At 43.4% G+C, this 23739-nt stretch overlaps 1 protein-coding gene across 6 annotated transcripts in view; it reads left to right on the top strand.

The window, feature by feature from the left end:
* The first annotated feature begins 10502 nt into the window (after positions 1 to 10502).
* Positions 10503 to 23739, top strand: part of LOC139583334 (actin-binding LIM protein 3-like) — a 106239-nt gene continuing 93002 nt past the window's right edge. For 5 of the 6 annotated variants that reach the window (XR_011676530.1, XR_011676538.1, XR_011676535.1 and 2 more), the window contains exon 1: positions 10503 to 11112. Coding sequence is in view for 1 of the 6 variants with exons in the window: in XM_071414319.1 (XP_071270420.1) it covers positions 11100 to 11112 (13 nt within the window). In the remaining 5 variants the exon portion in view is untranslated. The remainder of the gene's footprint in view (positions 11113 to 23739) is intronic. The other variant, XM_071414319.1, reaches the window with a different exon arrangement.

Below are 23739 nucleotides of genomic sequence, written 5' to 3'. Positions count from 1 at the left end.
TATGAATCTGTTAGTATTTATTTTCAACAAATATATCTAGACATTCTCTAAAATACGCACACATACACACACTGACCCACACTGAAACACACAGACAAGTTAGTTGTGTGAATTTCTTATTAGATCATTTCAGTGGTGCATCAGCCGGTAACCCAAAGACAATGAGGAAAGATTTTCTGGGTGTTCTCTGGTCTGCTCTGTAGTAAACAGACCCTATCCAGCAAATATGCTCCACCTGTTGACAGATTGCCTCACTTTAATTCCCCAGAACAAAGCAACAAGCCCAGTGCTTAAACAGAGCCCTATGGGGCTGGACACTAGCAGGCAGGAATGTTGGCCAGGGTCATAGACCGGTAGCCACAATAGAGACTAGTAACACAGACCGATCTGACAGTGTCTGAAATATTGCCAAAGTCCAATGTTTTGTATTTCTCTGCTTTGACACTCTGCTCTGAGAGCGATGAGTTAATCATTTAGAGGTTTTTCAGGGCCTCTGATTCACATTCTTTGAAGAGAAGAATGATGTTCACCATCTGTTTACATCACTGTCGGCCAGCTGTAGTGGACGCGCTGCACAGCATGTAGCCATAGACTCAATATGCTTTTTGAAATGTGCCACCATTTTGTCCTCCTGTGCTGTGCGTCATCCTGTACAGCTGCTTATATTCAGGTTATAGGTCATGCTGAGAAAAGGTCAGATAGTTGTACTATGTACTATAGTGTAGTGTATATAGTACCACATGTTAGTTAACAGATTATAAAATAGTGCTTTGCCAGACAGTGTTTTGGGTTTTGAAGCAAAATGTCTGACACCAAGCCACTATAAATAAACTATTTAATACTAACGAGACATTTCAACTTTTTTTTAAATAAAAAACATTTAAACCAAAAGACTGAGAACACATTTAAACCCGGCTGAACTCACACATGCTTACAATTAATATCTGCCTTGCTGTGCTTGGCAACTGGTAGAAGGGTGAGAGAAAATTATGGGTTCATGGCATATTCATCATCAGAATTCTGGAATAGGAAGGGCTTAGTCGTAATACACTGCTAATCAAGGAGTCTATTACATCTACCCAGTTTGGCCATCAAAATGTGCCAAAATTCCAATGATATGAGATCCTCCCTTCCATTGTCAGAACATTTGCAGTTTTCAAGTTAATATCCTGCAATTCTACACATTTTGCCATTGGGTGGAGAGAAAATGTTATAGTTTTAAAGCTAATTTCCTCAAATTAGTCACATTTTGCCATTTATGGCATGTTCATATGATATCTGAGTGAGATTGACTAACAAAATCAATGCGGACCCTGGAGGTCAGGGCCCCTGGGTCAGTAATTCGGCCATGATTACTACAAGGTTTAAATAGCTGACTAGACTTACCTAGCAATCTAAAAAAAATGTTAGCTGACATGGGCTCATTGATTGACTGTCATTGAGTGACATAACAAAAGGAAAGCTGCTGATGTTGCACCTTCCTTGTTTTGGTCGGGAGCTCGCTAGCGGTCGGGGGCCCTAGGCGCAGAGCATGGTCTGCGTATAAGCACTGCTCCTTCCCTTCTTTATCCTCTTTTGAATATATTTTTTACAGTATGTTAATTTAATCTGGGAGTCCACCTCATAGAGCTGAACATAGAGCTGAGGTGTTCAGGGGAGAGGGGTGGGTGGTGTTGATACCTGGTGTCTCCTGTATCACATTACCCTGGTTGGGCTCAGGGAAGGTTTAGACTGAAGTCTCCCCAGGAGAACGGGTTCACTCCAGATGGGCTAAGTGGACATTATGCAGACAGAATCAGACTGAGGCTTTGTCGCTGATCGCCCATTTTTGTTCCATTTTAGAGACAGTGTAAATAATGAATGAGAGGTGTTGGATCACCTGTTGATTCCCAATGAGGCTCTTATTTAGTGATGAGGTTGTCAATAAAGCAAGAGATGCAATCATTTTTTGAGAGCTAATAAAGTTTCCATTTATAGGCTTATAAACCAATCCAGTAGTCCAGCCTACATCAAAGGTGATTGTTGATTCCCGCATTCACATGAAAAACATGTTGCACATGGAAAAGTTCCAAGTATACACTGAGTGTACAAAGGAACACCTACCTGCTCTTTCCATAACATGACATAGACTGACCAGGTGAGCAGGGTAAAAAAAAACTGAGGAAGCAAAGCACCCCCCCCCCTGTCCCTGTCCCTTGAAGTCTACAAAGCATATTGAATGTACAGTAACAGACCGTTACATGACCTACAGCATGGTCAAACAAGTTCATGTTGCCGACATTTTCGGGCCCACTAAACAACTATTGATTTAGAACCACAGAGACTTACCACAAGTCGCAAAGAAAACAGGAGCTGCCTCCATTATTCCAGCACCATTTCAACTTCAACATTTCAACATCATCAAATCACCTATGCTTAGTCTAATACAGTGACAGCTAAAAGATACCAAAAACGATGTAGTCCAATCTACGTAACCTAAATATGACATGCCTGTCCATGGTTCTGATTTCTGTGTGCATGTGTGTGTGTGTATGCATTTGTGCGTGCGTTCATGCATGTAGAAAAACATTTTGTCTCACCCTACTTATTGAGAAACGCCAATTTCATCCTCCTCTCTTTCATGTTGTCGAAACGGTCTATGACTCCGTTATACAGTACACACTTACATTTTTTGTAGTCCTAGGCTACCTAGCTAAAATGCTTGCTCACTAGCCTAACTTCCATTCATGGGCAACGTTAGCTAGTTAACATTAGCCTTCTACATCTAGCTACCAGGACCATTCACAGATGAGCTCGCTCAGTTTAGCTAAACGCTGATTGGCAAATGTGTTATACTTTTTTTGTCAAGGTAGGCCAGATGCTAGCTGGCTTCGCTTGCCTTCTATGCTACGTGTGGCAACCATGTCATACTCTTTTGGACCAGACAGCATCAGATAGATGGCCTACACGTAGAGAGACAGAGGGGCGCTGTTTCGCTTGCTCGGATGCTTCCTCTTGTGAGATACATTCAGCCTCTTTGAAGGAAGGAAAATTATGAAACACAGAGAGACAAAAGATAAATTGTTTGATTTAATCATATTTTTTATTGGTACATTTTGGGGGGAATACTGGCTTCCCTTATCATCCATGAATACATGCCACTGCAGGAGAATCCATGTGAAAGCAATGATCCCTTATTTATGTCACCTGTTAAATCCACTTCAATCAGTGTATATGAAGAGGAGGAGACAGGTTAAAAAAATGATTTTTAAGCCTTGAGACAACTGAGACATGGATTGTGTATGTGTGCCATTCAGAGGGTGAATGGGCAAGACAAAATATTTAAGTGCCTTTGAACGGGGTATGGTAGTAGGTGCCAGACGCACCGGTTTGATTGTTTCAAGACCTGCAACGCTGCTGGGTTTTCACGCTCAACAATTTCCCATGGGTATCAAGAATGGTCTACCACCCAAAGGACATCCAGCCAACTTGACACAACTGTGGGAAGCATTGGAGCAGTCTCTGCTGCAGTCTCTGCTGGTCCTTGCCTTTGGCATTGCTTGTTCTTGGCATTCGTGCTCACTTATGTTCCCTCTTCTGGATCTTCCTGGTCTAAGGTATGGGAGTGATGAGGAATGTAAAGGAGTATTACTTTTTCTACATATTTTACAGTGTGCTTTGTCTTCAAATAAGGGTTCATCCGTCGTCTTTGGCAATTAAATTATATGATTCACTTCTCAGTACGGTATCTGTCTACATACCGTAACACTGGCAGTGTACAGTTCTCCATTCTTTGAATGTCTCTTTACACTGCTCATTAGCAATGAGTTAGTTATCCTTGCTAAAAGCATTCGTGGAGACCTGAGCCATCCACACATGGGATTCTGCAGAGGCAGAGATGTCTAACATGTGAGGAGAGAGGGCCTTGTGTGTGTGTGTGTGTGTGTGTGTGTGTGTGTGTGTGTGTGTGTGTGTGTGTGTGTGTGTGTGTGTGTGTGTGTGTGTGTGTGTGTGTGTGTGTGTGTGTGTGTGTGTGTGTGTGTGTGTGTGTGTGTGTGTGTGTGTGTGTGAGTGTGTCATGGTGCCCACAAAGACTTTGGTCAATGACCAGATACCGATCTGGTAGATGAACAGCATGTGAGACCCTCAATATGTTGTGGTCCTTATATAACTACATTTTACAATCTTGCAAGAAAAATGTTTGATTTTAGAATTCAGTTGTTCACTTAGCCTTGCCTTGTGATCAAGAAGAGCTTCAAGGCAAAAAATAATCAAATTCTGTGATAGGTATCTGGATTTGTTGTGTTGTGATAGAAGCAGGAGCAGCCAAGTTCCCCGGTATGATTCTGGTTCTCAAACAGCAGGATTAAAGGTCATTCTCTGAGGTGGGGGCACCAGCAATGTGTCGTGTTAGCATTAATAAGTACAAAGTTAGCTTTTGGTAGCTTTGCTTGTCATCCCCCGCTTGGTCTTGGTCTTGGGTCACAAAGAAGACCAATGGTAACACAGTACTGTAGGAGCTACATGATGCTGCTTCTCCCATCCCATCCATGTTCAGTGCCGGCCAAATATATTGGCACTCTTGCACTTTTCTTAAATAATTCTGTATCTCTTCTTAAAATGTCAAATAAATAAAAACTTTTGGTCACCACACATTGTTACTGGATTTTCAACATTGCAGAAACATACATTTTTTGTATCCATCAATGAGCTTGCTGCTTTCTACTGGAAGTTTGTCCCACTTTTCAGCAGCAAATTGCTCTATCTCTTCCATGTTTGAGGGGTGTCCTCCACCAACTGCTGTTTTCAGCCCTCGCCATAGGTTTTGGAGTTGATTCAAATCTGGACTCTTGGCTGGCCAATCTCTTCTTGAACCATTCATTGTTGAACATTGCACTGGGTTGAACATTGCACTGGGTTGAACATTGCTCTGGATGGAACATTGTAAAACTATGTAAAGGTTGAACATTGCACTCCAAATCACCTTGATAATCTCCTGATTTCATAATGTCTTTCACACGTCCAAGGCCTCCAGTACCAGAGGCAGAAAAGGCAACCCCACAGCATAATCAAACGTCCCCCATCTTTGATTGTAGGGAGGGTGTTATTTTCTTTGAATGCGTCATTAAATGACAGAATCTCGCAGTATCCCTTTAAGTACTAAAACTATGTAAATCTTCACCTGAATGCGAGTTTGGCTTTTACTCCTGAATGAATCATACCCCAAACACATGCTAACCAATGTACACATTACCAATAACAGCGGAGGTTAGCGTGTCTTGGGGGTATGATCTTTGACCCTCTGTAACTTTCTCACTCGTCATTATTCACGATTCATTCAGGATGATCCATAATCATGGTAGCATCCACATTAATGTAGAAGTGTTTGGAAACCTATTATATCATTATTTACAATAAAAGTGACACAATACATTATTTAACATTCATTTCTATTGGGCACAAAATAATCTGAAACACAACCCGCCACCATGGCACACTTCGTTCACAACATTCACATCAGCAAACCGCGTGACCACACGACACCATACATGTGTGCTTAACGTACCTTGCCGTGCCGGAGTGTGGTATGGTGGTTTAATCAAATCAAATCAAATGTTATTGGTCACATACACATATTAGGAGATGTTATTGCAGGTGTACCGAAATGCTTGTGTTCCTAGCTCCAGCAGTGAGGTAGTATCTAACAAGTCACAACAATACACACACATCTAAAAGCAAAAGAATGGAATTAAGAAATATATAAATATTAGGACGAGCAATGTTGGAGGGGAATAGATTAAAATACGGTAGAATAGAACATATGAGATGAGTAAAGCAGTATGTAAACATTACTAAAGTGACTAGTGTTCCATTATTAATTAAGCTCCTGACCATATATGCCCCCTGCTGATGGGGGTGTAACGGCAGATTTCCTCCTCTTCGTCTGAAGAGGAGGTGTAAGCAGGGATTGGACCAAAGCGCAGCGTGGTTAGTGTTTATCATGTTTTAATAATGACAAAAACGTGAACACTACAAACTACAAAACAATAAATGTGAAAAAACCGAAACAGTCCTATCTGGTGCATAGACACAAAGACAGAAGACAACCACCCACAAACCCCAACACAAAACAGGCTACCTAAATATGGTTCCCAATCAGAGACAATGACTAACACCTGCCTCTGATTGAGAACCATATCAGGCCAAACATAGAAACGTGAAAACTAGACACACAACATAGAATGCCCACTCAGCTCACGTCCTGACCAACACTAAAACAAAGAAAACACAAAAGAACTATGGTCAGAACGTGACAGGGGGTTTGACCCCTCTGTCTATGACCCTACTTTCTGTCTCTCTCTCTTTACATTTCCTGCTGTACTGTCAAAAAAACAAAAAAACATTAATTGTCTTTGTAAGCTCGAATGTATGATGCCTCTTGTGTTGGACATTAAATCAATACGTGTAAATTAAGCATGGACCAAGGTTTCCCCTCCTGTCATAGCACCCTGTCCCCTCCAATTGCTCTCCCCTCTGTCATCTACTGTCATCCATCTATCAGGTCTCAGGGAAGCTCACTGGGCTACCCATGTGGTAACCATTGGTTACTGTGATGCTGTCATCCTCAGTGTCTTACTCAGTGGTATTCCCATCATAATGAAAGACTCCCACAGTTTCTGTGAAACTAAATCAATACAACCAATAAAAAAAGAGGGTCCACTATGGAGAAATAAAAGAGCAAGTCTATAAGAAAAGAAGAGAGCAGCAATGAAGTTGATTTATGTGTTGCTTACGTTTTTACTCAGTGGCTTATTTGCTACTGCTGTTCAGCAGCTGGACAATAAAAGACCTCGCTTTAGTGTATGTCAACACTGTTCCACATGGTACTTACTGTTAGAGGAACTGCTTATGTTTGACTATTGTTGCTCTGTGTTTATTATTTAGGGAGGAATAGACAGTGCGTGCATATATCTGTGTGTCTGTCTGTGAAGTATGTTTTGTGGACATACACAAATGATAGGCTTTCATTATGTGATGACAAAAAAAGAGTTGAGATTGCCACCAACCAGGATCAAAATGATGGCTTTAGAGCAGTGGGGATTTTGCAGTAGAACACAATGTTTTTCTCACCTAATGTGCCTCCAATTAAATGTAGCAAGTGTGCCTTTGACACCGTCTCACATCTCTGTGTCTACCAGGCATGCAGAGATGCATGTCGCCACCTGGATGTCAGAAGGGGGGAAGAAGAAAAGTAGTTGAGTGTCATCCGCATAGCAATGATAGGAGAGACCATGTGAGGATATGACGAAGCCGAGTGACTTGGTGTAAAGAGAAAAGAGAATAGGGCCAAGAACCGAGCCCTGCGGGACACCAGTAGTGAGAGCATGTGGTGCAGACACAGATCCTCTCCATGCAACCTAGTAAGAGTGACCTGCCAGGTAGGATGCAATCCAGGAGTGTGCAGACCCTGAGATGCTCAGCCCTGAGAGGGTGGAGAGGATGATCTGATGGTTCACGGTGTAGAAGGCAGCGGATAGATCTAGGAGGATGAGGACAGAGGAAAGAGCGTTAGTATTGGCAGATCGGAAACCTTCTGTGAAACTGGTTAGGGTCAAGAAGATTGTTCTGAGAGAGATAACGAGGGAGTTAGTCATAGACAGGACGCTCAAGCGTTTTGGAAAGAAATGAAAGAAGGGATATTGGTCTGTAGTTATTGATGTCAGAGGGGCCAAGTGTTGGTTTCTTGAAGAGGGGAGCAACTCTGGCCATCTTGACTTCAGAGGGGACACAGCCAGTGGTCAGGGATGAGTTGATGACGGAAGTGAGGAATGGGAGAAGGTCTCTGGAGATGGTCTGGAGAAGGGAGGATGGGATGGGGTCAAGTGGGCGGACGGAAATCATTAGTCGCAGGATTTCATATGGAGAAAGAGAGGGTAAAAAGATGAAGGCGTAGGTGAGTTACACTATATATACAAAAGTATGTGGACACCCTTTAAAATCAGTGGATTCGGCTATTTCAGCCACACCAGTTGCTGACAGGTGTATAAAATTGAGAACACAGTTATGCAATCTCCATAGACAAACATTGGCAGTAGAATAGCCTTACTGAAGCGCTCAGTGACATTCAACGCGGCACCGTCATAGGATGCCACCTTTCCAACAAGTCAGATGTAATTGCTGTTATTGTGAAGTGGAAACGTCTAGGAGCAACAACGGCTCAGCCGTGAAGTGGTAGGCCACACAAGCTCACAGAACGGGACCGCCGAGTGCTGAAGCGTGTAGCAGGTAAAAATCGTCTGTCCTCGGTTGCAACACTCACTACCAAGTTCCAAACTGCCTCTGGAAGCAACAACAGCACAAGAACTGCTCGTCGGGAGCTTCATGAAGTGGGTTTCTATGGCCGAGCAGCTGCACACAAGCCTAAGATCAACATGTGCAATGCCAAGCGTCGACTGAAGTGGTGTAAAGCTCGCCGCCATTAGACTCTTGAGCAGTGCTAACGCGTTCTCTGGAGTGATGAATCACGCTTCACCATCTGGCAGTCCGACGGACGAATCTGGGTTTGGCGGATGCCAGGAGAATGTGTCCACATACTTTTGGCCACGTAATATATGCGTGAGTGGAGCCATTGGACTCAGTAGGCTAAGTGAATGAGGAGCGGATGTCGTCGACCATTTTATTTCCAAAGTGGTTGACAAAGTCGTCCACAGAGAGAGAGGAGGAAGGGGTAGGAGGTGGAGGATTAAAGAGTGAGGAGAAGGTGGAGAAGAGTTTCAATGGGTTGGAGGCAGAGGCTTGACGTTTAGAGTGATAGAAAGTGGCTTCAGCAACCGGTACATAGGAAGAGAAAGTAGAGAGGAGGGAGTGAAAGGATGATAGGTTGAGTTTTCCGTCATTTCCGCTCAGCTGCCCCGCGCGCCCTGTTCTGTCAGCACGCAGTGAGTCACTCAGCCACAGAGTGGGAGGAGAGGGCTGAGCCGACCAGGAGGAAAGGGCACAGTGAAAGTCAAAGGATGCGGAAAGGGAGGAGAGCAGGGTCGAAGATGCAGTCAGAGTAGTGGGAGAGACAGATGCAAAGATTGCGATGGCACATGCTCATGTGGGTAGGAGACTAGGAATTCCACATGTGTTGTGCATGCAGGGCACACTAAATTAGACAGGTCAAACAGCAATGATTAAGTAGGCTAGTAGGTAGAGTGACAGCACTTAAATTGCCCAAGCAAGACAATACCAACGGTAACTTATTGAATTAAAAAGGGATACTTAATAATAATAATAATAATTTGTTACATTTGTAAAGTGCTTTTCATTATACAGAATAATCTCAAAGTGCATAAACTTGCTATTCTTGTAGGAAGTTGATATCCTTCCAAACTATTGTTGGTGCAGTTTTTATTAGCTTGACCTAAGACTAATCAATACTGCACACAGACAGTGTTGTGTTCATACCTTACATCAGCCAATGTTTATTCCATGCCGTACAGCAGACAGGGATAGGTTGCATCCTAATTATCCACCATTCTAAAGTGTGCCCTTGCACACTGCCAGTCGTAGATTTAAAAACATTGCATTGGTGTAAGCAGTGGCTGGAGAGTTTTCACCATTGGTAAATCTATGATGGGAAGTGAGCAATGGCACACTTTGGGAAGAGGTTGGAGAATTGTGATGCAGTCTTGTACACTCCAGTCCAGTATTTGAGTTTCATCTTGATCAACACTGTCCCCCTCTGGATGTAAAACCATCATGATTCAGTGTGTCCTCTACATTGAAGGTACTGCACACTCATCTTCAAATTGAAAGATGAGAGTGATTTAACATTATTAATAGGGAGATCAACTAATGAAAGTGGATTGATTTGGAATTTGCATATGACACTCACTTATTTTCTGTTACTGTTAGTGTTGATATGAGGCTTTGCAAGAGAACACTGTCCAGAGTTTGTGGGCATTGATGAGCAGGTATCTAAATTACCACTAGATGTCAGTAAATGCATAACAGAGCACACTGACGTCTCATAAATCAGGGGATTCAATCATTTGCAATGACTAAGCTATGATGATTAGGCTGTGTTGGTTATAATCCTTCCAGTCATAAGGAAAGCCCAAGTCGTGCACATGATTCTTGAAATAATGAAAATAATAAAATAATTGTCAGACTAATGTACATTTACAAAATCGTGTAGTTCAGTAGCCACATTTATGACTCAAATTAAAAAGAGAATACGTTTTACAACAAACGCCTTATCTTTATAGTTATGTTTTTAGTCACAAATACGGCTAGGAGTTGAAAGCTGTATGTATCCTATGGCTAAATCTAGGCTACATTAGCCTATGTATTTACTGGTTCTGAGAATAGAAAACGAAAACATTTACAATTGTTTTAATACAGACTAATTCCGTTGTTTCTATGTCATGTGCTCACTCACATGTAGGCCAACTGCCAATGAAACCGAGCCAGCCCCATGTTCCTCTCAAAGTGAGTTGTTGAGTAAAAAACACGCGCGAACACTGTTCGGCGCTCGCGTGCCATGTCACTGCTGTTCACACCGCCACCGCGCTCAGATCCAGTCGAGCTCTCTCATCGCAAAAGCTTCTCCTCTTTACCAAAGCCCGTTGACACCAACGATGTTCAAGTAGGCTACCCTCAAAAGCGCAGCCTCTCTACTTGTATTCCCCGGAAGAAAGGATGCGGGAAAGGATGGAACAAGACAGAGCAGCTCTGTAGTAGCCTTCTGCACAACAATTTCAATCCGGATTTAGTGAAATCCTCAACCAATTAACAGTCTTTACCAGAGCTCTGTTTTAATCTGCTTCTCAACACACCCCGTCGTTCCAATCAGGTTTCACAGGTTTATTATTCACCCTGCAGCGAGGACAGACACTGGACAGGACAGAGCTGAGCAGAGGCTGAGGAGTTTGGAGCTGCCCTAAACTGATACAAATGACATATTTCAGTCTTGCTCTAAAGTGTTTTGTTTCCTCTACGGTTGAATTTGAAAGGACATTCTTAGTTGTATCTTCTACCTTCTACACAGCAGGAAATGGTGCATATGACAACTGTATTTATACAGTAACCTAATAATAGTTTGGGGATATCACTTTTCGAATGCCAGCTCCACCATGAACAAAAATGGTAAGTAACCTACTACTTACTGCTATACTGTGTAATACTGTTTGTTACACCTTTGTAAACAAGGTGAGAGAGGTTTTGAACCGTTATTCTGGTCAAGGAAACATAACTTGTTAAACCTCCCTCTATTTAGTTGACTGCTTTTGCAGTATTTACTGTGGCAATTAATGCCTTACTACTGTATAGGGCTCAGTTTTGCTATAGCCTAGTGAGGGGTAGGGGTGGGGGTATGGAATTTTATTGTATTGGTAATGCTCATTACAAAAACACCTGCACACATTCTAAATGACCCTCACATGCTTGCAGTCTACTACAACATAACCCCCCCTCTCTCTCACTCTCGCTCACACTCTCTACCTAACACACATGCACACACATAATTGTTTATTTCAATATTTCACATAATAATACTCAGGTTGTATTGTCTCAAAGTGCTGCTGTGTGCTGGACCATGGGGTGGGTGGGGTGGGGCAAGGTGTAACCTGCCCCACTATCTGTGCGTTAGAGATGTCTCTAAGGCCCAGGAATCTCCGATTCAAACTCTGCAAGCATTATAATATGTTTGTTTAGTGTTATTACAATACCAGCATTTTTACTTCGATACTGATAACAGGTTTAGTATCATGATACCGAAACGATACTAAATACCAAAACAATACTCGATACAGAAACGATACCACAGCAAAAAAAAGAAAGCTTATTAGCTAAAATCCCAGAATAACCACTCGGCATTATTTTATTAAACATCGAACAATGTCACGAACCAGGGAATAGGGAATAACAGGGAATAACAAAATATATGTATTTAACTAAAGTAAACTAAATATAATTAACAATGGTGTGTGTAGTCAGTAATCAGTAGTGTAAGTGAGTGGTTGCGTGTATAAATGTGATAATGAGGGTGTTGAAAGGTGCCAACGCAAACAACCAAAAACAGCCACAAAAATGCCACAACCAAAATCTGTGTCTGCATGGAGAGAGTCTCCTCAATGAATGGGGAAGAGGTGCATTTACCCTGGGACACACCTGAGCCCAGGTGTGTCCCATTTCACTGACGACCCTCCCGGCTCCGCCCACCGACATCCTATTATGGAAAACAAGAGCAAAGAGAACGAATTCGGCAGACAGAGTGGGAGGGTCGTCACAACAATATGTGGATAACTGGTACAACTAAAATAACAAATAGAACAGTTAAACACAATATTAAATAACAGAAGAATATCTTCAATTTCCCATATGCAAAACCATATCTGAGACTCACAGCATACAACAATATTTTACAATTACATCTAAACTGTTTTCAAATGGAATTTGATACATATCAGGGTTAATTTGCTCATCTATCTGCGTAATATTGGTTCAAATGACATTATGATTCATTATTCATTACAGCTAAGTCATTTATAGTATTAAATTAATCCAAATTGACATAATAACACTTTGAAGCTAATTTCCGAACTTCTATATTGCAATAGTCTACACACTAAGTTTGCTAATCGTTTCTTCAACCTCATGAGGCTGAAGAAGGGCGCTGCTCGTTCTGTGGGTAAGCGAATGCTCCTACCGCTGTCTCTGCCAAGAATATTTGACTGGTGTTTTGGCTGTTTATCGTACTGGTGCATGTGTGATCAAGTGTGTGTTGCTTGTGTGTGTTTGCCATTTCACTGGCGGAGCTTGTTTTCAGGAGGCGGGGTGTGGGTTTTGTTTACGAACTCGTTTTAGCTCACAACAAGCGTGTAGCATGGCAAATACTAGAAAGAAAATTGCTGCAAAGCTCAATGCGGAAGAGGAATACATATCAAGCACTACTGAACACTCCATGAACTACTCAATGAACAAAAATAGTTTTATAAAGATCTAATAGATCCTCAGGAAAATCACATTTAAGTCCTTCCTGCAAATCTTTATGGATTCTACCAACAAAAGGGTTGCTGGGCTGTTTAAGGATGTAATGGGATTTAAACACAGTTTGGAATTTATGCAGTCGGAGGTGGAGGAGTTAAAGGGTGCGAATGTCACTAGCCAGACTGCATTCAAAACCATGTCTGAGGATTTCGCCATTTTCCAAACAACACTTGACAAACACTCTTCCGAAGGAGACTACCTCGAAAACCAATCGAGGCACAATAACATTTTAATCAATGGAATTGAGGACGTAAAGACTGAAACTTGGCATGACACAGAAGTCAAGGCCAAGAAACTCCTGGCAGATCAACTCATACTGGCCCCTAAACTCATTGAGATGGAGAGGAGAGGGCGCACAGAAATAGTATTTTCTTCCCCAATGGACAGCCCAAATCTATAATGGTGAAACTGCTCAGGTTCAAAGACAAGGAGGAGATTCTCAGGAGAGCCAAGTGCCTGAAGGGAACCAACATATTCATCAATGAAGACTTCTCTGAAAACGTACGCCTCAAAAGAAAGGAACTACTGCCACGATTAATTGAAGATAAAAAAAGGCAACATCACATGTTTTTTTGATTTTTCACAGCTTTTCTGCTACATATACATACATTTTACATACACATTTTGCATACATGGTACTTTTATATATAGCAATCACATAACAATAATACTTTACCAAACATAAGCTCTTTAATCCCACCTCTCAGCCACTCTCAGCCCACCCTCGTTTGGTTTCCATGTGTCATATATTTTTCAATTGTGCTGTGAAGTTTTACATACAGTCGTGGCCAAAAGTTTTGAGAATGACACCAATATTAATTTCCACAAAGTTTGCTGCTTCAGTGTCTTTAGATATTTTTGTCAGATGTTACTATGGAATACTGAAGTATAATTACAAGCATTTCATAAGTGTCAAAGGCTTTTATTGACAATTACATGAAGTTGATGCAAAGAGTCAATATTTGCAGTGTTGACCCTTCTTTTTCAAGACCACTGCAGTCTGCCCTGGCATGCTGTCAATTAACTTCTGGGACACATCTTGACTGATGGCAGCCCATTCTTGCATAATCAATGCTTGGTGTTAGTCAGAATTTGTGGGTTTTTGTTTGTCTACCCGCCTCTTGAGGATTGACCACACGTTCTCAATGGGATTAAGGTCTGGGGAGTTTCCTGGCCATGGACCCAAAATATCGATGTTTTGTTCCCCGAGCCACTTAGTTATCACTTTTGCCTTATGGCAAGGTGCTCCATCATGCTGGAAAAGGCATTGTTCGTCACCAAACTGTTCCTGGATGGTTGGGAGAAGTTGCTCTCGGAGGATGTGTTGGTACCATTCTTTATTCATGGCTGTGTTCTTAGGCAAAATTGTGAGTGAGCCCACTCCCTTGGCTGAGAAGCAACCCCACACATGAATGGTCTCAGGATGCTTTACTGTTGGCATGACACAGGACTGATGGTTCGCGCTCACCTTGTCTTCTCTGGACAAGCCTTCTTGACACCAGGCCATCCTCCAAAAGTCTTCGCCTCACTGTGCGTGCAGATGCACTCACACCTGCCTGCTGCCATTCCCGCTTGCTGGACTTTCTTGGGCGCCCTGAAGCCTTCTTCATAACAATTGAACCGCTCGCCTTGAAGTTCTTGATGATCCGATAAATGGTTGATTTAAGTGCAATCTTACTGGCAGCTATATCCTTGGCTGTGAAGCCCTTTTTGTGCAAATCAATGATGACGGCACGTGTTTCCTTGCAGGTACCATGATTGACAGAGGAAGAACAATGATTCTAAGCACCACCCTCCTTTTGAAGCGTCCAGTCTGTTATTCAAACTCAATCAGCATGACAGAGTGATCTCCAGCCTTGTCTTCGTCAACACTCACACCTGTGTTAACAAGAGAATCACTGGACATGATGTCAGCTGGTCCTTTTGTGTTTGGGCTGAAATGCAGTGGAAATGTTTTTTGGGGATTCAGTTCATTTGCATGGCAAAGAGGGACTTTGCAATTAATTGCAATTCATCTGATCACTCTCCATAACATTCTGGAGTATATGCAAATTGCCATCATACAACTGAAGCAGCAGACTTTGTGAAAATTAATATTTGTGTCATTCTCAAAACTTTTGGCCACGACTGTACATAATTCCATATGTGTTATTTCATAGGTTTGATTTCTTCACTATTATTCTACAATGTAGAAAATAGTAAAAATAAAGAAAAACTCTTGAATGAGTAGGGGTGTCCAAACTTTTGACTGGTACTGTAAATAAATCATGTTAATCACTAATATTGCACGTAGAGTTAGTCCCTGCAAATTATTGTGTGAGTTGTCAAGCAAACGTTTACTCCTGAACTTATTTTGGCTTGCCATAACAAAGGGGTTGAATGCTTACAGTGGCTTGCGAAAGCATCTACCTCCCTTGGCATTTTTCCTATTTTGTTGCCTTACAACCTGGAATTAAAATAGATTTTTGGTGGGTTTTTATCATTTGATTTACACAACATGCATACCTCTTTGAAGATGCAAAATATGTTTTATTGTGAGTTTTGGTGGGCGGCCCACTCTTGGCAGATTTGTTGTGGTGCTATATTCTTTCAATTTTTGGTGCTCCGTGGGATGTTCAAAGTTTGTGATATTTTTTTATAACCCCACCCTGATCTGTACTTCTCCACAACTTTGTCCCTGACCTGTTTGGAGAGCTCCTTGGTCTTCAATGTGCCACTTGCTTGGTAGTGCCCCTTGCTTAGTGGTGTTGCAGACTCTGGTGCCTTTCAGAACAGGTGTGTATATATACTGAGATCATGTGACAGATCATGTGACACTTAGATTGCACACAGGTGGACTTTATTTAGCTAATTATGTGACTTTGAAGGTAGTTGGTTGCACCAGATCTTATTTCGGGGCTTCATAGCAAAGGGGGCGAATACGCTTTTATTTTTTTATTTTTTTGAAATAAGTATTTTTTTTCCATTTCACATATGTGGAATATTTTGTGTATGTCCATTACATGATATCCCAAATAAAAATCAATTTAAATTACAGTTTGTAATGCAACAAAATAGGAAAAATGCCAAGGGGGATGTGTAACGGTTTTCTTCCGTTGATGAAGGAGAGGACCAAAATGCAGCGCGGCTAGTGTTCAACATGTTTAATTCACAAAGAGACGATAACGTGAACACTATACAAAATAACAAACGTGAAAACCGAGACAGTCCTATCTGGTGCAGAACACAAAGACAGAAGACAACCACCCACAAACCCCAACACAAAACAAGCCACCTAAATATGATTCCCAATCAGAGACAACACAAAACACCTGCCTCTGATTGAGAACCATATTAGGCCAAACATAGAAACAAACAAACTAGACACACAACATAGAATGCCCACCCAGCTCACGTCCTGACCAACACTAAAACAAGTAAAACACACAAGAACTATGGTCAGAAGGTGACAGTACCCCCCTCCTGAGGTGCGGACTCCGAACGCACCACCTAAAACTCTAGGGGAGGGTCTGGGTGGGCATCTGTCCGCGGTGGCGGCTCCGGCGCTGGACGAGGATCCCACTCCACCATTGTCTTTGTCCCCCTCCTTAGCGTCCTTTGAGTGGCGACCCTCGCCGCCGACCTTGGCCTAGGAACCTTCACAAAGGTCCCCACTAGACTGAGGAAACTCCTCCGGACTGAGGGACAGCTCATGACAGAGAGGTAGCTTAAGACAGAGAGGTAGCTTAAGACAGAGAGGTAGCTCAGGACAGAGGGGCAGCTCCGGACTGAAGGGCAGCTCCGGACTGAAGGGCAGCTCCGGACTAAATGGCAGCTCATGACTAAATGGCAGCTCATGACTGGAGGACAGCTCATGACTGGAGGACAGCTCATGACTGGAAGGCAGCTCATGACTGGAAGGCAGCTCATGACTGGAGGGCAGCTCATGACTGGAGGGCAGCTCATGACTGGAGGGCAGCTCATGACTGGAGGGCAGCTCATGACTGGAGGGCAGCTCATGACTGGAAGGCAGCTCATGACTGGAGGGCAGCTCATGACTGGAGGGCAGCTCATGACTGGAGGGCAGCTCATGACTGGAGGGCAGCTCATGACTGGCGGGCAGCTCATGACTGGCGGGCGACTCTGGTCGCTCCTGACTGGCGGGCGGCTCCGGCAGCTCCTGACTGGCGGGCGGCTCTGGCAGCTCCTGACTGGCGGGCGGCTCTATCAGCTCCTGACTGGCGGGCGGCTCTAGCAGCTCCTGACTGGCGGGCGGTTCTAGCAGCTCCTGACTGGCGGGCAGCTCTGGCAGCTCCTGACTGACGGGCGGCTCTGACGGCTCGGGACAGACGTGCAGCTCTGACGGCTCGGGACAGAGCTCTGACGGCTCGGGACAGACGGGCGGCTCTGACAGCTCGGGACAGACGGGCGGCTCAGATGACGCTGGGCAGACGGACGGCTCAGATGGCGCTGGGCAGGCAGGCAGCTCAGATGGCGCTGGGCAGGCAGGCAGCTCAGATGGCGCTGGGCAGGCAGGCAGCTCAGATGGCGCTGGGCAGACGGGCAGCTCAGACGGCACTGGGCAGACAGGCAGCACAGATGGCGCTGGGCAGACGGCCGACTCTGACCTGCTGAGGCGCACAGTAGGCCTGGTGCGTGGTGCCGGAACTGGTGGTACCGGACTGGAGACACGCACCACTAGGCTAGTGCGGGGAGCAGGAACAGGGCACACTGGATTCTCAAAGCGCACTATAGGCCTGGTTCCTCACTATAGGCCTGGTTCCTCACTACCTCAAGGCTAGTGCGGGGAGAAACAACAGTGCGTACAGGGCTCTGGATACGCACAATAGGCTTGGTGCGTGGTGCCGGAACTGGTGGTACGGGGCTGGAGACACGCACCACAGGGAGAGTGCGTGGAGGAGGAACAGAGTTCTGGAGACGCACAGGAAGCCTGGTGCGTGGTGTTGGCACTGGTGGTACTGGACTGGAGCGAGGAGGTGGCACCGGATATACCGGACCGTGAAGGCGTACTGGCTCCCTTGAGCACCAAGCCTGCCCAACCTTACCTGGTTGAATGCTCCCCGTAGCCCGACCAGTGCGGGGAGGTGGAATAACCCGCACTGGGCTGTGCTGGCGAACCGGGGACACCATGCGTAAGGCTGGTGCCATGTACACCGGCCCGAGGAGACGCACTGGAGACCAGATGCGTTGAGCCGGCTTCATGACACCTGGCTCAATGCTCAATCTAGCCCGGCCGATACGTGGAGCTGGGATGTACTGCACAGGGCTATGCACCCGTACAGGAGACACCGTGCGCTCTTCCGCATAACACGGTGTCTGCCCGTACTCTCGCTCTCCACGGTAATCACACACCTCAGGGCGAGTACCGTGTATACTACGCCAAACCAACATCTCTCTCTCTTCGCTCTCCTCCAATATCACCAACAACTCATCGAATGTCTCATAATCTCCCATCCTTTCACTTTCCTCCAATCTGTCCAATAACTCCTCCACATTCTCCGACTCGTACCTCAATTTAGCCAACTGCTCCTTATGGTAAGCACGGGGAACTGGCTCAAGTCTCCCACTTGACCCAGCCACACACACCCGTGTGCCACCCCCCAATACATTTTTGGGGGAGCCTCTCGGGCTTCCAGCCACCCTGCCTTGCTAGCTCCTGCTGCTGCTGCTGCTGCCGCTGCTTCCCGTAGCCACGCTGCGTAGCCAAGTGTTCAACATGTTTAATAAACAAAGAGAAGGTAACGTGAACACTATACAAAATAGAAAATAACAAACGTGAAAACCGAGACAGTCCTATCTGGTGCAGAACACAAAGACAGAAGACAACCACCCACAAACCCCAACACAAAACAAGCCACCTAAATATGATTCCCAATCAGAGACAACACAAAACACCTGCCTCTGATTGAGAACCATATTAGGCCAAACATAGAAACAGAAACAGAAACAGACAAACTAGACACACAACATAGAATGCCCACCCAGCACACAAGAACTATGGTCAGAACGTGACAGGATGAATACTTTTGCAAAGCACTGTATTTACTCAAGACATTTCAGCTTTTCATTTTTTATTAATTTGTAAAAATGTCTAAAAACTTATTTCCGTTTTTACATTATAGGGTATTGTGTGTAGGCTAGTGACAAAACACATCTCTATTTAATCCATTTTATATTCAGGTTGTAACGCAACAAAATGTGGAAAAAGTCAAGGGGTGTCAATACTTTCTGAAGTCTTCCTAGCAACGTGATGACAGAGTAGCATCCAAAGAGGAGACAGAAGCTTGGTTGGTTCTGCTGCCAGTTCCGGATGGGCACCCTGGCTCTGCCTCTCTACCCAGATGGCACGAGAGGGACAGGGAGAGTGGCACGGCGGCTAAAGAAAGCTGCGAGGCGAGCCACCTGGAGTGTGTGTGTGTGCATACGTTTGTGTGTGACTGTGTGTGTGTGTGTGTCTGTGTGTGTGCGTGTGCATCTTATCATGTAATTTTTTATTCTACCCAACAAAAGTCGAAGAGCTGTGACCTGTCAAATTATACTGTTGTAAAGTCTGGTAACAGAATTTAAATCTTGTTCAGTTTTTTATGTGACCACGTTTTCACAAAACTCTGTTTTTATTTTATTTATTTAACCTTTATTTAATAAGGCTAATCAGTTAAGAACAAATTCTTATTTACAATGATGGCCTACTAAAAGGCAAAAGGCCTCCTGTGGGAATAGGGGCTGGGATTAAAAATATATACTGTATATTTTTAAATAAATATAGGACAAAACACACATCACGACAAGAGAGACAACACAACACTACATAAAGAGAGACCTAAGACAACAACATAGCAAGGCAGCAACACATGACAACACACCATGGTAGCAACACAACATGACAACAACATGGGACCAACACAACATGGTAGCAGCACAAAACATGGTACAAACATTATTGGGCAGAGACAACAGCAAAATGGGCAAGAAGGTAGAGGCCACAATACATCATGCAAAGCAGCCACAACTGTCAGAAATAGTGTCCATGAGTCTTTGAATGAAGAGATTGAGATAAAACTGTCCACTGTGAGAATTTGTTGCAGCTCATTCCAGTCGCTAGCTGTAGCAAACTGAAAAGAGGAGCGAACCAGGGATGTGTGTGCTTTGGGGACATTTAACAGAATGTGACTGGCAGAACGGGTGTTGTATGTGGAGGATGAGGGCTGTAGTAGATATGTCAGATAGGGGGGAGTGAGGATTAAGAGGGTTTTATAAATAAGCATCTTGCGACGGGTATAAGAGGAGTATAAAGTGCAGTGATGTGTCCTATAAGGAGCATTGGTGGCAAATCTGATGGCCGAATGGTAAAGAATATCTAGCACCCTTACCTGCCGATCTATAAATTACGTCTCCGTAATCTAGCATGGGTAGGACGGTCATCTGAATCAGGGTTAGTTTGGCAGCTGGGGTGAAAAAGGAGCGATTACGATAGAGGAAACCAAGTCTAGATTTAACTTTAGCCTGCAGCTTTGATATGTGCTGAGAGAAGCATAGTGTACTGTCTAGCCATACTCCCAAGTACTTGTATGAGGTGACTACTTCAAGCTCTAAACCCTCAGAGGTAGTAATCACACATGTGGAGAGAGGGGCATTCTTCTTACAAACCACATGAACTTTGTTTTGGAGGTGTTCAGAACAAGGTTAAGGGTAGAGAAAGCTTGTTGGACACTAAGAAAGCTTTGTTGTAGAGCATTTAACACAAAATCCGGGGAGGGGCCAGCTGAGTATAAGACTGTATCATCTGTATATAAATGGATGAAAGAGCTTCCTACTGCCTGAGCTATGTTGTTGATGTAAATTGAGAAGAGTGTGGGGCCTAGGATTGAGCCTTGGTGTACTCCCTTGGTGACAGGCAGTGGCTGAGACAGCAGATTTTCTGACTTTATACACTGCACTCTTTGCGAGAGGTAGTTAGCATACCAGGCCAAAGACCCCTCAGAGACACCAATACTCCTTAGCCCACCCACACGAATGGAATGGTCTACCGTACTAAAAGCTTTGGCCAAGTCAATACAAATAGCAGCACAACATTGCTTAGAATCAAGGGCAATGGTGACATCATTCAGGACCTTTACGGTTGCAGTGGCACATCCATAACCTGAGCGGAAACCAGATTGCATACAAGAGAGATTACTATAGACATCAAGAAAGCCAGTCAGTTGATTATTGACAAGTTTTTCCAACACTTTTGATAAACAGGGCAAAATAGAAATACGCCTATTATAGTTAGGATCAGCTTGATCTCCCCCTTTAAATAAAGGACGAACCGTGACTGCCTTCCAAGCAATGGGAACCTCCCCAGAAAGGAGAGACATGTTAAAAAGGTTGGAGATAGGCTTTGCGATGATAGGGGCTAGAGGTTGACCGATTATGATTTTTCAACACCGATACCGATTATTGGAGGACCAAAAAAAGCCGATATCGATTAATCGGACGATTTTTATATATATATTTGTAATAATGACAATTACAACAATACTGAATGAACAATGAACACTTTTATTTTAACTTAATATAATACATCAATAAAATCAATTTAGTCTCAAATAAATAATGAAACATGTTCAATTTGGTTTAAATAATGCAAAAACAAAGTGTTGGAGAAGAAAGTAAAAGTTCAATATGTGCCATGTAAAAAAGCAAACGTTTAAGTTCCTTGCTCAGAACATGAGAACATATGAAAGCTGGTGGTTCCTTTTAACATGAGTCTTCAATATTCCCCGGTAAGAAGTTTTAGGTTGTAGTTATTATATGACTATTTCTCTCTATACCATTTGTATTTCATATACCTTTGACTATTGGATGTTCTAATAGGTACTTTATTGCCAGCCTAATCTCGGGAGTTGATAGGCTTGAAGTCATAAACAGCGCAATGCTTGAAGCATTGTGAAGAGCTGTTGGCAAACGCAGGAAAGTGCTGTTTGAATGAATGCTTATGAGCCTGCTGCTGCCTACCACCGCTTAGTCAGACTGCTCTATCAAATAATAGACTTGATTATAATATAATAACACACAGAAATACGAGCCTTAGGTCATTAATATGGTCAAATCCGCAAACTATCATTTCGAAAACAAACGTTTATTCTTTCAGTGAAATACGGAACCGTTCCGTATTTTATCTAACGGGTGGCATCCATAAGCCTAAATATTGCTGTTACATTGCACAACCTTCAATGTTATGTCATAATTATGTAAAATTCTGGCAAATTAGTTCGCAATGAGCCAGGCGGCCCAAACTGTTGCATATATCCTGACTCTGCGTGCAATGAACGCAAGAGAAGTGCCACAATTTCCCTAAATAATGTTGCCTGCTAACATGAATTTCTTTTAACTAAATATGCAGGTTTAAAAAAATGATTTTAAGAAAGGCATTGATGTTTATAGTTAGGTACATTCGTGCAACGATTGCGTTTTTTTCCGCAAATGCGCTTTTGTTAAATCATCCCCCGTTTGGCGAAGTTGGCTTTGTTTGTTAGGAAGAAATGGTCTTCACACAGTTCGCAACGAGCCAGGCGGCCCAAACTGCTGCATATACCCTGACTCTGTTGCACAGAACGCAAGAGAAGTGACACAATTTCCCTAGTTAAAAAAAATTCATGTTAGCAGGCAATATTAGCTAAATATGCAGGTTTAAAAATATATACTTGTGTATTGATTTTAAGAAAGGCATTGATGTTTATGGTTAGGTACACATTGGTGCAATGACAGGGATTTTTTCGCGAATGCTCTTGTTAAATCACCCGTTTGGCGAAGTAGGCTGTGATTCAACGATTAATTAACAGGCACCACATCGATTATATGCAACGCAGGACAAGCTAGATAAACTAGTAATATCATCAACCATGTGTAGTTAACTAGTGATTATGTTAAGATTGATTGTTTTTTATAAGATAAGTTTAATGCTAGCTAGCACCTTACCTTGGCTCCCTGCTGCACTCACATAACAGGTAGTCAGCCTGCCACACAGTCTCCTCATGGAGTGCAATGTAATCGGCCATAATCGGTGTCCAAAAATGCCAATTACCGATGTTATGAAAACTTGAAATCGGCCCTAATTAATCGGCCATTCCGATTAATCGGTCAACCTCTAATAGGGGCAGCAATCTTAAAGAAAAAAGGGTGGAAACCATCTGACCCAGATGGTTTAATGGGGTCAAGTTTCAGGAGCTCCTTAGCAATCATAAGGATATTTACATTACATTTAGTAGACACTCTTATCCAGGAGTGAGTGCATACATTTTCGTACTGTTCCCCCGTGGGAATCAAACCCACAACCCTGGTGTTGCAAGCGCTTAGCTCTACCAACTGAGCCACTCGGGACCACATAAGGAAATTTGCCATGTCAAAGAATTTCTCTACTGTAAAGAGGTGAAGCTGTCGTCAGCTGACAGAGGGGGAAAAAACATGACACACAATGGAATTGCTGAGACTATTAGTCAGTGTCATCGATACCAAAGCATTTCCACCCGATGCAAATATTCACCAAAACCCAGTGTGATGTTTTCCTAATGGAGCGTGGGATGTGGGGAGTTTCTATTGGACTAAAGCTGTGTAATGCTTATGCCAGCAGCGCATTATAAGCAGGTACACAGCTCCTCTCGCGGAATGATTTACAGCTCATATCCTTAGTCAATAGCAGTCACACCTGATAAATGCCTGGCCTGTGCTCCACTCACACACACA

This window comes from Salvelinus alpinus, chromosome 1, assembly GCF_045679555.1.
Source record: "Salvelinus alpinus chromosome 1, SLU_Salpinus.1, whole genome shotgun sequence".
Taxonomy (NCBI): domain Eukaryota; kingdom Metazoa; phylum Chordata; class Actinopteri; order Salmoniformes; family Salmonidae; genus Salvelinus; species Salvelinus alpinus.
This window is presented reverse-complemented; position numbering and strand designations above follow the sequence as displayed.